This window comes from Micrasema longulum, unplaced genomic scaffold (assembly GCF_059751315.1).
Source record: "Micrasema longulum isolate JH-2025_06_02 unplaced genomic scaffold, ASM5975131v1 h1tg000900l, whole genome shotgun sequence".
Taxonomy (NCBI): domain Eukaryota; kingdom Metazoa; phylum Arthropoda; class Insecta; order Trichoptera; family Brachycentridae; genus Micrasema; species Micrasema longulum.
The window spans coordinates 555,173-573,875 of NW_028278091.1; the positions used below are offsets into that span (position 1 = coordinate 555,173).

Here is an 18,703-nt window from a genome sequence, read left to right on the forward strand (position 1 = left end):
ACGATGTTTTTACTTAATTGTCTTAAACTTATTCGGTATAATGTATATTAAATCAAACCAAGAAGCAATGTGTCAAAAATTTTAAATTATGTAAATACCTAAGTAATATTTACAAGAATCTTTATATTTTGACTATTTTTTTATTGAAAAAATCTGGTCGTAACCAAGCAGTACTGTATTATACCTGCAATAAGCGTACAATACTTTGGATATTATTTTTGCTTTTGGGCTTTAACCTAGCTGCCCGGGACTAAAAGTGTTTGTTCAGATGAAGTGTTTACATATAAATATAGTGTTTTCCCGAAATGACGGCATTGCATATTACGGATTTTTATGGTCACGAATTGTTATTATTATTATTCTGAATTCTAAAGGGATGTTTCCAGTTTCCAGCTGTGAGTCGATTTTAGCGTTAGCGGCTGTTTTCTATTTTATACATATGTTCGGTATCGAATTTTCAATCAGATAGGATTTTTATCTGGTTTGCAGCGGTGAATGTGGCAGTTAGTGTGAAAATATATTATGTGCTTGAGTTTTTCGGATTAAATGAGTGAATTTGTGACCCTCAATCTGTACTAATATTAGATTATACTGAAGCGAAAATAGGCCACAACAGAGACCTTCTCGGAATTTTCTCTTAACTACTAGCGTTTTTAGGAAATTGGTTGCGACCAGAAACCTTCAACGAGTTCCAATTCTTGTAGCGCGGTTCAAAGCCGCGCATTTTCGATAAAATACGTATTTTTTCGACCCCTCAAGACAGTTTTCACATGTGTGTTGCTTGCGTTTCTCGGCGATACATCGCTTTGTCGGCCGCGGCTTTGGGGCCAGGGGCTAGCTCACGGGCGTCGACCACCATGAGACCCGACCTCGTACAATTTATCCGACACACTTCTTCGGACCATTTCTGCGAAGAACGTGCTGAAATTTAGGCGAGGGTCGGTGTAATGAAACATTATCAGTTTGTTTACATTCGCCTATCAAAATTCCGCCATGACGCTACAGAAGCTGGTTCAGTTGTATTTGACCGTGCTGCTGTATTTCCAATTTGTGATAATCAACTTCATCCTGAAGATTGGGTTTTTAGCGACTATTTATCGCAGCCTGCTGTCGGACGATAAGAAATGGTCGGGCCGCATCGGCGAGGGGGGACTGCTATCTGCGCCGCTGGGTCTGGTACGGCGATGCCTGCAGGGGGCCTCGGGCCGCCTAGTCCGTCCGGTCGCTCCAGCCCTAGCAGTCGCCAGTCAAACGGCCGACAGTGAGCTTCGTTCGAGAGACATTCACTCCGGCAAAAGTTTCCGCGACAAGATCATGGCACCCGTTTCTACCGCAGACTCCATGAGAGAGGACAAAGACAGGATGACGACTACTAAACAGAGGACCGGTAAGTTTACCTAAATCCATCGATTTTTGTTCACTATATGTGTATTGTTATTACGTTCGCGAAAAAACAATATTCAGGGCCAGTAATTTAGAAAGTAAAATTATCCAATCATATAGGTACTAGGTACTATTGATGAGTTTTTATTGTTCATTTCGTAAAAATATACCTAACTAATTATTTGCGTTTTATTAATTTTAACCCATACACCGATATAATACTAAAAAATAATGCTCTTCTCTAAAGTAAACAAAAACAAAGCATTCTCAAGTGTGTTGTTGATTTGACGAAACACAAGTTATCTTTAACTGTCTATATGTTTATAAAGTAAAAACTAATTTTCTGCATGAAAAATTGAATATTTATTTAATTATTTTTTTGAAACATTTTCAATCACAGGTTGCCGACGAAGATACTTCAAATTTTTATATAAATATACACATTTTCGTACAGATAATTTGATTTAAAAAAACTGATAGCCTCCCATTGTGGACTCTGCGCGCCGATTACAATGGGAAGTTAACAGTTATCTTTAATTGTCTATAAAGTAAAATTGTTTTTTAAACAAAAATGTGAAATTTCTTTGTCGGTAACGTGTAATCGAACATATTTTAAATTTAAAAAAAACATAAATATACACAGTTTCGTACAGAAATTTTACTTTACACACAGTTGAAGATAACTCGGTGACTGACTGAATGTAATCGGGGCCCTGGCTCGGGGTGGTGGACTGGATGAGAGTCAGCGGTTAGGGGAACAGGGGGGCGACGGACTCTTGATGGCCCCGAGCCCCTGGCCACTACATAACCGTGTTATCCAACCAACCTCGCCTTCTCACCGGGAAGGATCGAGTCGAGAGTGTGATTCCTGACTTTCTCCATCTACCACTACTCCAAACAGACCCTCGCATACCCAGTGTACGTGAACGTATTGTCCTGCTTTCTGCTACAAAAGTTAAATTCTAACAAAGCTCGCGTATTACAGATTTCTACTCGGTATAAGTAATTTTGGCAGTCGAACAAATTCACGGATTTTCCTTCATTTTATTGTTCAATCAAGATGACGCTGCAGCGTCTTTATTATTAAAATGTATACTTATTTAACATTATTGTCTCATTTTTTTAATGTAAGAAAACAATGTGTACTTGGACAAAGATGAGAGAAACCATTCCTTTTATGAGGGTTTGTAGTCCGGACTGGACGCAAAGCATCGAACACGCGTTGTCCGATGATGCATTTTAAGTTATCTACAGTGCGTTCGAATGTTAGTAATCCTATGTTTATATACGTAAGTGCCTGTCCGACCAAATAAACATACAAATTTCAAAATGTATTGCAACGCAGACAGAGCAGATTTACATAGATTGTACACACTTATTATTCGGTAATATTTTAAATATTTAGTGTTGGTATATTTTTAAACCTTGGCAAAGGAACAGTCATGTTATGAAACCGGTCGGCATATTAAATTGTATTTTAATGTTTTTACACAAAGTAAATACGTAGTTATATTATTGAGATAAATAATTGGTTTCTTTTGGCCCACAATAGGCCCGGGGGCCCGATCGTATTATATGGTATTATATTTTTTGTCATCTCACCCGGAATCCTCCACGGGAGCTGCCTACTTTGATTAAAATTCTTATGTTTTTTTTTTCACCATTCCATGAAATATAAATTGGGCGGAAATTTCAAGGAAACGTGGAAGTATTTGGGAAGCAAATTTCATATAGTACGATTTTCTTTTCATTGGTAGCGGCGGCGTTCGGCCAAAGTTCGAATTTCCTTTCTGAGAAAAGTGGAAATTTACTAGCTCCGGTTTTATGACATTCACGATTTTTAAATCTCCTTTCGCAGATCCATTAATATCTTATTTATAATTATACCCAATACATATGTAGTTTTTTGCAATTGATTTATTTATGTATTTAATTATTGACTTATACAAATTACCAGCAGTAGGGGTTTCAGATATTTCTGATGAGAATTGAATAAATTCATGTCAGCAGCCAACATTATCCCTATTTTCTATCAGTAATATACCTCTACCTGTCGTCGGTCCCAATCATAAACTCATCTGCAATTTTTAGAAATGTTTCTCATAAAAGCATTTCACTTTAAGAAAATAATTTAATAACGGCGTACAAAAAAGCTATATTGTCAGATAGTGAATTTTTGATATACCCATGATTTGAAAAATTCTTAGCAATTTACAGCTTAGTATATTACCGTGTTCCACAGATCACTGCATTGGTACTCCAATACAGCGCGTCTTGATACATGAAGGCAAGATGCTCAGTCTTACGCTTCAGGTGCCAGTCCATTGGTAATGAAATAAAGGGTTTTTCAACAAGGGCGGGTAGATATTGAAATGAAATTAAACAAGTTGGGTGTGAGGTATTAATTTTTTTTTTTTTATTTAAAAGGCCCATATGTGCATTAAGTGTGAAATATGACATCGTTTAAATGCCCGCCTCGGCTTCTTACGGTGGCACGGATCCGAGTGCTCCAATTTTCAATGACTTCCGCGGAGATCCGACTGAATTTGAGCGATGGCCTGTGTTATGTTCGTTCACCTTTAAGGCATCGGTCGATTGTGGTTTATTTGCATAGACTTGTGACTTCAAGAAACCCTACAAGAAAAAGTCTAGCGGGGTCAAATCGCATGACCTTGGTGGCCCATTTAGATCACCCCTGCGAGAGGTAACCTTACCTTCAAATCGTTCATGCAGAATGTCTATCGCGGCGTCCGCTGTGTGGCACGTAGCACCTCCCTGCTGGAACCACGTGTCGTCTAGGTCCATATGGTTCAATTTGGGCCATAAGAAATTGGTTATCATCATCCTGTAGCGCTCGCTGTTGACGGTGACCGCCTCATCAACGTCGTTTTCGAAAAAGTACGGACCAATGACGCCGCCGGCCCGAAATTCACACCAAACGGTAACTTTTTGAGGATGCATTATCACCTGGTGAACTTCGCCTGGGTTGGTGTCGTCCCGTATACGGTTATTTTGCTTGTTAACCCAGCCGTTCATCCAGAAAAGCGCCTCGTCGCTAAAAATGATTTTTCGGCAAAAATTGGGGTCGTCTTCCGAACGATTCGAAGCCCAGTCGGCGAACAAACGGCGTTGTCTACGGTCATGAACTTTAAGCTCCTGGGTCAGTCGAATCTTGTACGGGTGTAGGCCTAAGTCCCGACGCAATATTCGCCAAGTTGAAGTCTGCGAAAGGCCGAGTTCTTGTGCACGGCGAGGAATCGACTGCCTGGGGCTCTGCTGTACACTTTCACGGACAGCGGCGATGTTCTCGGCCGATCTTGCGTTCCTTAAACGTACGGGTGTTGGCTGATTGATTACCGAACTGGTCGTTTCAAATTTGGCAACCAAACGTTTAAGAGTTGACTGTGAAGGGCCACCACGTCTACCGTAAAATGCGCGCAATGTTTGCACTAACGAACACTCATTTTGATAATAAAATTTTATCATTTGAACGTGCTGTTCAATTGTGTAACTTGCCATGGTGATTTGGCATAAGTAACTGAATAATAAAAAAAATATTTGACAGATGTCATCAAAACAAAATGGCCGCCACGAGCCGTCAAAATCTACCTGCGCCAATTGAAAAACCCTTTATTACAGTGTAAAACCACCATTTAGTAAATTTTCATGTCGAATGTGCCAGAAATCGAACCCGAGACCTCAACGATGGTAGGCGAACGCGCCAATCACTACACCGTGAGGCGGACTAATCTTCATTTTAATTTTGTAGGATTTTTTCCCGAGAAAAGCCATCAAGTCGAAAAACATCATAGGTAAGGTACCGTAGCCCGTACGATAGATTTTCTCCAACGGAATACTATAAAAAAGGTATATATTATAACGTATCACAAAGGAATGGAGACCAGATTGCCAATTCTTTTAAAAATATCATTTATTAAAAACAAAAAAAAACGTTTTCCTCGCTTTGAAAGTTATTTGCTAAAATAAATAAGTTAGGCCTTGTTTGCGTCGGTACCTTACCGGGTACAATACAGAACTGTATTTTTCACCAGCTTAGCTACGGATTGTATAGTATTATAAATTTCAACCGGGTTGTCGTCCCGTGACTAGGCCGCAGACTCACGGGTCAGAGGTCCGAGGTTCGCAACCCGCTCTACCACTACTTGGCTACCATTTTCTTATATTAAGTTATTTACAACTCGTTGAAAATGGCCCCCAAATCTGAAATATTTGGGTAAATCAAACGCAAATATTTATTTTTCAAAAAAAAACGCAAATAATTTCGGAATACATTATCCTCTCGTAAAAATAATGATCTCTGACTGTTATCAGCGTTATCGTCATTGTAGATCCGATTCGTTTTACTTAAATTAAGTCTAGACGTAATGCGAGTAGTAGTAGTAGTAAATAATAAACCCGGGAGACAACTTTTGCCCGTAATCTGTCAGTACTCACTGTACTCGGTACAGTCGGTACGTGGATATTAGATGATGTATTATTTTAATAAATAATAAGAATTTATGTACTGTTATAGGAGCTACTAATGTACTAATGGCCGCAGACTGCGGACTATTCGTATGACCCGTAAGTGTTTAATTACTCAGATATCAGTCTGCATGGAAGGTTATCAGAGATCAATATTTTGCCTCAGTGTCACGGGTACTTTTGAGTCTAGAACCGTTATCCGTTTCAATACTAGATGTAGCTCCAAACTAGCATATTATATGGGACAGTTGCCTCAGGTTTAGTATCCGAAAGTTCTAAAATTGTCTGACAGAAAATCTATTTTGATACTTTTTATCGAACTCAACTAAATGTCACCACAAAATTACCATGCATCTGCGAAAAACGAAGGAGGATTGCTTATCACGTTGTATTAAAGAAATAAATAATAAATATATGTATTTGCATTTATTTTTATATTAAAAATTTTGGGGCTTTTTCTGCAAGCCGTGGATAACTTCGGTTTGTGGTACCGTGGTTCGCTGACTCCGTATAACAACATGTACCTGACGTGTGATTTTTTAGCGTACGGTAAAATGAAATATATTTAACGTCCATCTAGGTTAGGTATACACAAAAAACACTATAAAGTCTTGTTCTTTTTTTATTTTTCGTCATAATTGAAATAATGTACAATTTTCGGTGAAACTGCTCATGAAGTTGTTTATGTTTTTAATTTGTATGAAATGGGGTATTGCAAATAGTCATTCGAACCCTTACCGGAGCCTAAGTTTTACTGTTGGAATATATAAATTGCTTCACATTTTCTGAACATATTTAGGGCCAAATTATGAGCTGGGCCCCGCGCCGTGGTCCGATTCCCGATCACGAATGAATAAAATCTATCCTTGGGGTTGATGGTAGCTTTCTTGCAACCAGCGTTGTTGCCAACCCTGCCAATTTTTCGGTAGATCTACTAATTTTATTTTATTTTATTTTTATTTTTTCGAGAATTAACGGTACAAGTACCTTTTACATTACATACATACGTAAGTATTTACAGTGGAGTATATACAGTAACAACTTTTTCAATGCTTACTTAGATAGAACATAATTAAAATATTGATTCCACACTAAAATGTTTTACAAGTAATTGTTTATAAGCTGGAAATGTCAATAAAAATATGTCACCTAATTTCGAATGTTTATTACCCAGCGCATGTAGACGATTCAGTACTGAATTGCTAGAATATATTGAGATATGATTGTTGCAGTGATAAAGTTGAACTAGCTTAGTCACTCTAACTGGTACTTTAAAACCAACGAGGGCCAAAATTTCAGGGCTGTCCAATACTGAATTAACGATTTTAAATAGAACTAATAAATCATTAATAGTTCTCCTGTCCCTTAATTTAATCAAATTTAATATATTTAATAAATAATCATAGGTTACGAAATTCATTAAGTATTCCTAATTTAAAATTAACATATCTCAAAAACTTATTCTGAACTCTTTCTATGGTAATTTGGTGAGAGGCATAATAAGGGCTCCATATTGTAGAATTATACTCCAAGATGCTTCTCACCAAGGAGGTGTATAAAATTTTTAAAGTGTTTATATTTTTAAAGTCCTTAGTGATGCGCATGTTATTGTTATGTATAACTTATATAGCGCCATTTTCGTAATATAATTAGTAACGTAGTGATTCTATACATAAATAAATTTAATATAAGCTTTTAAATTTGTAATTTAAGCAAAACGTTTTTTGTTATCACTTGCTACGGCTTTATTATTAGTACGAAATAATACTATAGAAAAAGCTTACAAAATCTTAGGGTTTGTCATACGATCAACCAAACATTGGCATTTTTTTTTCTTAAAAGCCTATTAAAAAAATGAGAGAGAAATAGGTATATTTTGAAGTCGAATTAAATTCCGACATAACTGTCAGTTTAATAAAACGAACGCCTAGATGCGAAAATAATGTCGCTAGGTTCTGTCCTATTAAAATATAAGTATCTAGGCGTTAGAAAGTTACCACTGTAAAAAAATATTTTTTTAATTATATTTTTTCCATCTGTTTTATTATCTTTCTGAGAAAACGTATCGAGAGTCGGCCTTGTAATCGCTCAGTACTATCTCAGTAGATAAATGCAGACGATCGTTATAAATGCAGATATCGTTTTGGCAATGGTTAAAAGTCATATAAAAATCGCATTTAAGCGAGATTTTTTTGCTTGAATTGGGATTTATTGGAGTTTATAATTGCCTTGAAGTGCGCACTTTCTATCACAGAAGCCTATTTAAAAGATAAATGAGAACTATTTTAAATGTTAATTACGTAAGGAACGCGGACTTATTGTTTGCGGTCATTCATTGGCTTGTTTCGATCATATGATGTCGATATGACAAGTAGGTAGAACATACCGAGGTAAGATACATATAGTACAGAAGTTAAGTATACCGTCTCGATATATACAGATGAAGATAGCGTTCATAATCGAGGCACGGAAACTAGATTTTGTTTAATTTATATATGTCCTATAAGAGGCTTGCATTTCTAACCATATTGATCGGTCTGAAGTTGGCAGTGTATTTCTGTATTTACGTTCTAGACGTCTCAACTCTTTCTTTTTGCGTCGACAATTTTCGTCAAACCATGCATCAGATTTCCTTTTTCGAATAGTTTTCGTAGTAAGTGGTGCATGTCAGTCTATCGGGTTAGATAGTACCCCATTGTGCAACCTAACCAATTGATTGACGTCGTATTTCGCGACGGTCAATATCCGGACCAATTAACGATTTTGTTAGATACTAATCTAGGATCAGATGTTAGATACTAACTGGGGTTTTAAAATTAAATATTTAACAAGCTGCGTTCTTAATCAATTACTTTACCTACGTATAACTAATGAATTCATGAAAGGTCGGTGTGCATGTGCATCTGATATTAAATGTAACGTAGGATTTTAATATTAGTTTAAATATGAAAGTAAAATACAAATGTTTCCAGTACATTCAAAATTAGCTGTGTATTATTTACAGTTATTTATACCAATATGCTGTCAACACTGTCAAGGTATCATGCTGTCGAATAGCATATTATCAACATTCGAACAACGATATTATATCGAACATTTGTTTTGGACTATAAACTGACATACAACGAGCATATATATAATACAGTAAATAAATCACCGAAATTACTTGGCTTCATTAACAGAATATCCTCTGATTTTACTCATGTCCGTTCAATCAAAACTCTTTATTGCTCAACTGTTCGCCCTCTTCTAGAATATGCCTCCGTGGTCTGGTCTCCATTCTATGTCAATCGCATAAATCACATTGAATCAGTCCAACATCGCTTGCTTCGAAAAATAGCGTGGATGCTCGGACTAGAGAGAGATAATTATTCTTATGCTGAAATAGAGTCAATGTTAAATATTTCTAGTCTACAAAAACGTAGAACTAATATTGACTCCATATATATGTTCGGCATACTAAATGGTATAATCGATGTTCCATCATTACTGGGACAAGTAAAATTCAATATTCCGACTCCTAGATTGAGAAACAATGAAGTACTGTTCATCGATCAGCATAGAACAAACTATGGCCTAAATTCTCCAATGACCCGCCTTTGTCGTATTGTTAACTCAAGACAAGATCTGGACTTTTTTGGTTTAAGTTTACAACGATTTAAACGAGCACTAAATAAATAGTCCAGATCTTGTCTCGATGTCCCTTATGTTTGTCAATGCTTCTTTCTTTTTTTTATGTTTTAAACTATTCTTTTATTGTAATATTTAAACCTTATAAATTGTATACATGGACAATGTCCGTTAATAAATAAATAAATAAATAAACATAACTAATCAAGAAACAAGTTTGGACGTTTAGATTTGGACCAAGTTTTGTATGCCTAATACAGAAGTTCGGTGGCTTAGATATTTTATATAACTATGATAGCGTCTAGTCTCCTCCTTGGTAGGTACGAGTTTTACATTGTGCATAAACTACTTACGCTTATCATCAAAATACAGATATTTCTTAACTAAGACACACCTTCCTTTGCTCTTTCTAATCTTTGTTTTTCACTTTACTTAGTGATTTGGTTGTTCGCGAACAATGTTCCATATTCTAATCTTAATTAGTTCAGAATTGAACTCAAGATAGCTTTGCACGGAGAAGATATTTACTATATGCAGTTTACATACATACAAAAACACACATACACATGCGTACTCTTAGATACTAGTGAGACAAACAAAACATGGCTTACGTGCAGTATCATTAAATATTACGTTTACGTATTTCTAATCTTTATACAGGTTTGCCGGGTTACTGTCAGAAGCAAGAACGCATATACTTACTTTGGAAAACAGGATTTGCAACTTATTATTTCCAAACGCTTGTTATTTTGTGAACGATTGACATACAAAGTTTTATTCTATCGGAATTATCTTTGAACGTTAGTTTAAAAAATACACGGAATAAATATAATTATTCTGGGGAACGAACGTACCTATGTAATATGTACTCGTAAACCACAAGATTCCAAGAGTCTAAACGTCAAGTCAACGCCCTTATTTCAAATAACAAAGGTCTTTGTTTCTTCGCGGAAATCGTATGATTTTGACGACCGCGCTTTGCTGCAATGGCCGAACTACCGGTGCATAATACGATGACCCGTTTCCCGAAATGGGTGCCTAGTACCTAATATCTATTTATTATACTGCAACTACAGTATTTCCAAGCGTTTATTTAACTTTTGACACATGGGCGCCTATAAAGTTCCGTAATTATTGACAGGCAACCATAGACCGAAAAATGCAATACTTCATGTTTTTTTCATTACGATAGTGAAGCGACATGTTCATTTGCTCCGATATTTATCGATATCGATGTTTATTGAGACTACTTATGCAACGAGGATTATACAAGTTGACAAAATGAACCAGAAATTAAAAAAAATAATTTTCTATAGAAAGCCACAGTATTTTTATTCACTTAATAATGAATACGACTAATTTACATGAAATATAAATGTCTAACTGATTCAATATTGTGAAAATATCAAATATTTATTAAAAACTACTTATCGATTGTCTATGGCCAAAACTAATTTGACAGTTCGTCAGAATATATTGAATTTTAATGGCGCCGTGGTCGCTGTCATTTATTATTGTCGCCGACAAACTGACAGAGTCGCGACACAAAATTTCTCAATTTACATTACAACAATAAAATAGTCCTATGCATATTTGGGTTTTCTGTAGCTCCTGCACCCAATGACAAACTCCAATTAAGGAGTTTATCGAGACTGTATTTGAAGTTTCTTTTGTAAAGAAATGATGTAATTTTTGCAATATTATTTATTGAATGAAGACTTAAAAAAAAAAAAGTTTTACTACAGCGCTTTCGTAATATAAACTCTGCTTTAAACGTCTGGGTATGTTTATAAACTACAAAATGTTGAGATTAAAACTTTTTCATAAGTAAAGTCGATTTTTATGAGAAATCGATTCGGTAACGCATTAGGACATCCCTAATCGATACATAATCGAGCTGTCAAAAGTTAAATAAATGGTTGGATAGAGTATAGTTCTCCTTACGACCTTAAGTGATCCGGAATTTATTTTGGTCTAACAGACACTACTATGCATGTTTACATTAGCTCAGACATTATAAATTCATGTGTATCCATTGCTATGACCTCGCGAGTGTCCTTTTCTGCTTATGTTTTGTAATCTCATCGCATAGACGCAATGTTTATTTATTTTTTTAACAAATTTACGGACAATGTCCAATTTAAACAAATCATTCAACGAAAAACAATAATAATACAGTAACAAATAATAGAAGCAATACAACAAAGAAAAGCAAAGACAAATTAATACATTAGACAGACATTATGGAATCCAGGTTAATTCTAAAAATTTACAGTAAATTTATTGGGAATATTTTTTCAGTCTATTTGTAAAAAAAATCTGTTCAATTCAATGTTGCATATTGTCCTCGCTTCTCAAAAGTCACATCCCGCCACACGGCTATACTGCTGTCATAAGAAAGAAGGACGCATCTAACATTTTTTTCGAAAATGAGTTAAATACATATTCGGAATCAGGAAAAAAATAGGCATCTACTGGTACTAGAATTATCTTCCTAAAATAACCACAACCCTATTTTTTTTCAATGAGACTTAACTGCAAAAAGTCTTGAAGATTACTAAATATATAAGGCTCTTCTGACTTATATAATTTTAAAAGACTGATTAAAATACTTAATTTTTCTTCTATTCCGTTTTTAAAAACATCTGAAATGAATGTACCTACTCGTATTCAGTTAAATTTAATATCTGCTGGTAATTTCGAAGTTAATTGATTATTAGGTCGGCGTTACTAGTTTGAAAAGCAGTAAATGGCCAGTAACGTCTATTTTATTTAGTTGAGTAGAATCAATTGGCATATTAACACTAAGAAAGAAAGACATTGACTTAATTACTAAATAAAAAGGGCGTTTCTAACCAGAAACGTCTTTTCATTGCAGTATAACATATTTTCTTGTATTTTTTTTACCAAAAGGAAAATGACAATGTTATTTTTTAAATATAGAACGTAAAATTTATTTAAAAAAATAAATATATATATTCCGTTAGGGAACACCATAACACATACTGTCGCATAATAATATACTTAATTTTTGTAGTATTTTTCACACAGCGAATTTTTCAATCTCCGAGTTACAAAATATTTATTTTCTCCGTTTTTTAGTGTTATGTAGAATGTCTTTCTTTATTATGACGGCAGTATAATACTGTTGGGTGCATACGCTGCATGATGCATACTGCATCCTCCCGCACGGGGTCGAGCCTCCGGACTCCGGACCTACTACACATTATTACCTGTCGAGAAACATCCTCTTCTGGCGTGAATTCTCGTGTTATTTTGTATATTTCGAAAATAGTTGTTTTTTTAAACATTCTTTGTAATCTCTGTCGGACCATTCTACCGTGAACCGTGACGCGGGCGCGGGTGTCACTATCTCCCGCTGTAAGCGATAGAGATAGCTATTTTAAAATTTTCATCATACTCGATCCATATGCTTAACAACACAAATATTTTATTTTTATCTTTATGCGACTGTTGCTGGGCGTTGGCAACATGTTTTTCTACGTCATTTTTTTATATGAACACAAGCGGAGAGAGACTGGAATTGTTAAATTGTAGTGAGTGTGCGTATATTGTACACAGTACTTAGAACAAACCAGTCGAGTGCACGTATCTAGACTTAGTGGGTAGCTAAAATTATAACATGCTTTAAGCATGAGGAAGAAACGGTGTTCTGCAGCACTGGGAAGTATCTAAAAAAACGTGAAAAGGTCCTAATCATGCTCAATTGTTTGCGCGAATTTTTCAAATTCTGTATATCTTTTCTTGCACACTTTATATTTCATTTAAAATATTTTTTGGATAATCTAGTAGGGTAAACATTTCTTATTTGTCTGTATGGAACGCACGCCGCTGGATACATACTTATCTAGTAATATATCATGCACACAATATTTATTATGACCTATCTCCCCCGGTATTTGCTCGTTGTTTAAACAGCTGTTTTTTTAAACATCTTTTTGCAAAACATCTCTTTGCAAAACAATAGCTGAGAAAATGAATGTAGTAAACATTTGTATTGCTTATCAACTACTTACTCGATAAACAAGTGAAAAATCATTGAAACTCCGCGTCCATTTTCCAGGCACACAAATCACCGAATATTAACAAAATGAATCATTGTATTTCTCTACGCTTGTACTTATATCGGTTATAATATATTGAATTGGCATAGCGCGTGGCGTGTGAATTCCGCCCAGCAATTTTTTTTCGTAAATTGATAGCGCCAAGTAGGCTATGAAAATTTTATAAAATTTGTTCTGTATGTTGGAGTATTTACTACGTAAGTAGTCAATAGTTGATGAACGTGCCCTAGAATTACTGGTTTTTAATTTGTTTACCTATACCCAATAAAAGTACCTATTGGTTTTATCAATCTTACCGTATTATTGTATGGGACTCGTCGCACATTATTCATTCAGTGTGTATCAGTTAAATTTTAAAATAAAATGCTTTTTTTCAGAATACGGTTTTGAAATTTTCCATAATTTAAAAAAATGCAATTTATAACATTTCTTGATTTAAATTTTAACAAAAAGGTTTCGAAAGTAGGTATAAACTATTATTTTTTTTAAATAATCAAAATTTTCTTTCCTGTTCTCTTTTTTATACAATTACAAGTTTTCTACTATTATTTTTTTTACTTACGCACCCTCTCTCTCATTCATTCCCACACGCACATGTACCCTCTCCCCCATTCATTCACACATTCACATACACATGAATATAAACGTCACACACATACAATTACGTAAACTCTTTTCTTATATATTATGTGTCATTAAATTTACAGTGGATTTTTTTGATTGGCTCTAGTATTGTTAATATATTTCTTCCTTTTTTATGTAATAGCTGTTAAAGTCCCAAATGAAATAAAATAAAAATAAAATCTTTGTGATTTTGATTTCAAAATTTTATAAATATTTTATTTCGCGTTAAAAAATATATGTGGTGAAGAACAGTATTGTGTTACCGACAAAGGTTATTTTAGATTTCATACAAATAATTTGACTATTGAGTAATTGATTTATCGAATTGACTTTGTCGTTTGTACTGATGTTGAAATGCCTCGCAAGTTGTATACAAACCAAAATTTTAACACCAAAACAAACATTAATTATGCCATAACAGTTAATGTTTAATATAAAGTAGTTTGCACAAAAAAAATATTAATAAAAATCACATCATTACAATATACACTAGAACCAAGCTTTTACTTTTAAAGCCTACGAGCTGAACCCGGCAATGCTTTGCTATTGCTAGATTTGAGTAATTACTCATTAAATGAACACTCTTATACATATTAAATTAACACAATCGAAAGTTTGATATCAATTATTGTATTTAGTCCAAATTCGATATGCACGTATCTATTATTATTTTTGTGTTTCGGTTTACATAAATTGTGAGGACAGAGAATTTTATTAAATACGTATTTGAACATTGTTTTCCTGTCATCTTGCAGATGCCTCCTCGATACTGTGCGAAAAAGACAACTGCATGTCAGACCTTTTGTTAGAAAAAAAAACAAAATCGACGTTTCGTTGTCCCGTTTCACGCACCTCAACACAGACGCACCCGGAACCCCCTAAAATTATGATACTTAACTCATGCCCGAACGTTCAGTCCTGCCCTACGCATATTTAGTCGTTCTTTAACCGCCAGCTGGGTTTTGATGTCAGCTTGACATTTAAATCGAATCCGAAATGCTTGGTTGTGTCGTGAAAGCGTGTGAAACCCGTTCGGATAAACGTGAAAATATGGTGTAACTTTTCATTTATAAATAGGTACCTAGGTACTTTTTATGGTTGAATTCCAATACTTTAAATAATTCATTTTCAAACATAGAATTCTTTTAGCAAATGTCAAACTCTGCTCTTCTCACCTACAGGGTGCACTTTATTTAGGAATTCGATTTCCAAAAATGTATTGAATGTCAGTTAACATTATTTTAGTATTACCAAAAATCCAGTCAAAATAAATGTGTAGGAATTATAAGAAATTTAAGGAGATAATCTGATTGGGATCCAAAAAAACGAATGTTTGTAAACTTCAAAGTCAAAAAAATAACGTCCTTCCTTTTTTTTTGTAAATGCATTCTCGGCAAATGCAGCCCTGGTACGATGAAAAAAAACATTTACGCTCCTAACTTTTTCTACTCAATAAATTAAAGATTTTCAGAGCTATAAATATGCTCGTGGCAAAGATCTACCTTTCGCTGAAAACCGCACGTAAATCGGTCCAGTAGTTATTCAGTCTATCAAGGACACGCATACGAACATTGCCTTTTATACATACACCGCAAGACAAATAAATTTACGAGTTCTCAAAAAAAACTAAAATTGACATATAATGAATTATTCTTGATATTTAATTAGTTTTTTTTATATTGTTTGACATATGTGATGACTACTCGTTATTTCAAGGTTAAAATAAAAAATCTTACTCATGAATTGTACTTAGAAATTGCCATTATATATCAGGTATCAGATTACCCGAACCTTAGAGACCCATAACGGTTCATTTATGGTCGAGTGTTTGTGATGGAATAATAAAAGACATGTTATTTTTTAATTCATATTTAAGAAGTAGGTTCTTATCGCTTTATTTTAAATTAAAGTATTTTACATTTAAACATATTTATAACATTTAAAAATATTTAGTACTTAGTGAATTCACCTTTATTTTTTACAACATGTAAAATTCTATTATTTAGAGAAGCGTAAAGCGAATCTAAAATTTCTGATGTTATTTCTTCTTCCCAAACTTGAATTAAGTTTTTTTTTAATTCCTCAATGTTTTTTGATTTTTTTTTCCCGACTTTTTTTTTCATAATCGCCCATAAATTTTCTATCGGGTTCAAATCAGGGCTATTCCCGGGCCACGTCAACGATTTTAAGCCAATTTTCTCCTTGAATTCATTGATCTATAAAAAAACAATAAATTATTTATCATGTGGTCACAAAATGCATTTAAAAATATATATATTTGTACTCACAGTGCGGGCTCTATGGCACGGCGCAGAATCGTCCTGAAAAATTGGGTCCGCGGTATACTGCGTAATGTCCTCGATTGTTGGAATAATATGTTTTTTTAACACTTTTTTGTACTGAATGGCATTCATCGTACCCTGTACAAAATTTAGAGGTCCTAAACCGTATGCTGTCATGCACCCCCAAATCATCACGTAGGGTGAATGTTTAACGGTTCGAGTGACGCACGACGGATGATATCTTTCCCCACGTTTTCGTCGAACTATCTTTCTGCCGTCTGGACCAAAAAGGTTGAATTTTGATTCATCAGAGAAAACAACATTTTGCCAATCCTCCAAGGTCCAATTCTGGTGCTCTTTCACCCAATCCAGTCTAGCCTTCTTCATTTTGTCCGTGAGTAATGGTTTCTTTGCGGGACTCCGTGCTTGGAAACCATGCTCCAACAGCCGCCTGGACACTGTTTTTACTGAAAATGTTGATGTGCTGGTAGACTGCACCTTTTGCGTGTATTTCAGGTGCCGTTAAAAATCGATCGCGCATAACAATTTTTTTTATTAAGCGATCATCTCGGGCAGATGTCACGCGCCCCCGTCCGCTTCCTTTTTTCCGTTCTATGGATCCAGTTTCTTGGATTTTTTTTAAATAAAAACCTCACTGCACCTTCTGAATACCCAACTCGACGAGATATTTCACAATTAGATATGTTTTCTTGCGACAATGTGATTATTTTGGATTTTATCGCAATCGACATTTGCTTTGCACTTTCCATGATTGTTGTGTTATGTTCACTCAAACGCGGGTAAAACAAGACTGTTGAGACATTTTAAAATGTAAATATTGTAGAAAGGTGACACATAGTTTCCTTAATTTATTAAACAAAAGAAAGAGGTATCGATAAAGGATTTCTTAGAAAAAGGGTTCAGTAAAGTCAAGGGGCGCGGTAGCAGGTAAACTCGTAATTTTTTTTGTCTTGCGGTGTAGATATTTTCATAATAAAGCTTCTTTATTTCCCGGATACACCAATAGTATTGTCATGTTTACGAGAGCGTATCGGTATGGTATGCTGTTTCTTATTTTGAAAATAAAAACAAAAATAGTTTTATGATATAAAATAGAATACATAGTTAAATATGTTTAGACTAATCGGTACTGTGCAAAGTCCAGCGTTCTAAGTCCGTATTATTAGCTCGCTGTGATCGTGTGCGGTGTACGGTGTGCGACAGTGTGCGTAGCGTTGAGCGTACCGCGTAGGCCGATCGATAAGTTACGCATTTCTCTTTACTTGCAAACTCGGCAAATAACCATTAAAGATTGAAGGTGACTTTTCCAGCGACATCGTTTGTAATGTTAGCACTATCGTGTGAAGGGATAAACAGAAATATAACAGTGCTCTTGGCAATCTAAATGTAAATATTGAACCCGCAAACATTTATTCAACACCGAATTCTCCCGTACCGAGAATGTTTTAAAAATTAAATTAGCGGCCTTCCAAAATAATATACTATTTAAATACTTACTTTTTTATCTTTATCTGATGCATTTAAAAAATGAAATATACTCGTACTTATAGCCAAATCTTATCGCTTATCCGATTATCCGCTACAACTTCTCGTGCCAAGAAATCGGTAGGCAAGTTGTTTGCGCGGACACAGCAGAGCGGAGTTGGGCTTAATCGAATAAAATATTGAGCAATTCTCGTCTTATAATAGGATTTGAATAAAAAAATATTCTCGATATCTAAACCTCGCTCTACAAATACAATGTAAGTTGAATATAGCGAAACAAGGTTAATGAAAACCCCAACCTAGAAATGTCTCACGAGGACACGAGAAACGGGGAATTACAAATCGGCACAATGATAGAATATTCGCATCCCGTTTCGAGAAAGTTATCTTAGTATGTTTTCCAGAACGTCTGCGAATTAATTTAGTCGCTTCTGTTCAAGAAACTTCGCATTATCTCGAGGCGGAAGCGTTTGCTCCGTTGCGAAAAACAATTAATTCCAATTCCGGTATATAGCTGCTGTTGCTGCTGCTGCTGCTGTTGATCGCAACACGCAACACACATACATAATATACCGCCCGTCAGGCTGCTTACCGAGCTCGTAGGCAATAAATAATATCATGCTTACAAACAACAAACGGCCTTCGACAATTTTATAATGATAGCGTATTATATGTATTATATTATATTTATTATAGTCGTGAGAAACA

At 35.0% G+C, this 18,703-nt stretch overlaps 1 protein-coding gene across 1 annotated transcript in view; it reads left to right on the forward strand.

Moving 5' to 3' along the window:
* The first annotated feature begins 370 nt into the window (after positions 1 to 370).
* LOC148278272 (6-phosphofructo-2-kinase/fructose-2,6-bisphosphatase-like) overlaps positions 371 to 18,703 on the forward strand; it is a 45,287-nt gene continuing 26,954 nt past the window's right edge. Inside the window, exon 1 of the mRNA XM_088231684.1 lies at positions 371 to 1,387. Within this exon, the coding sequence (XP_088087810.1) occupies positions 994 to 1,387 (394 nt within the window). The 5' untranslated portion in view covers positions 371 to 993. The remainder of the gene's footprint in view (positions 1,388 to 18,703) is intronic.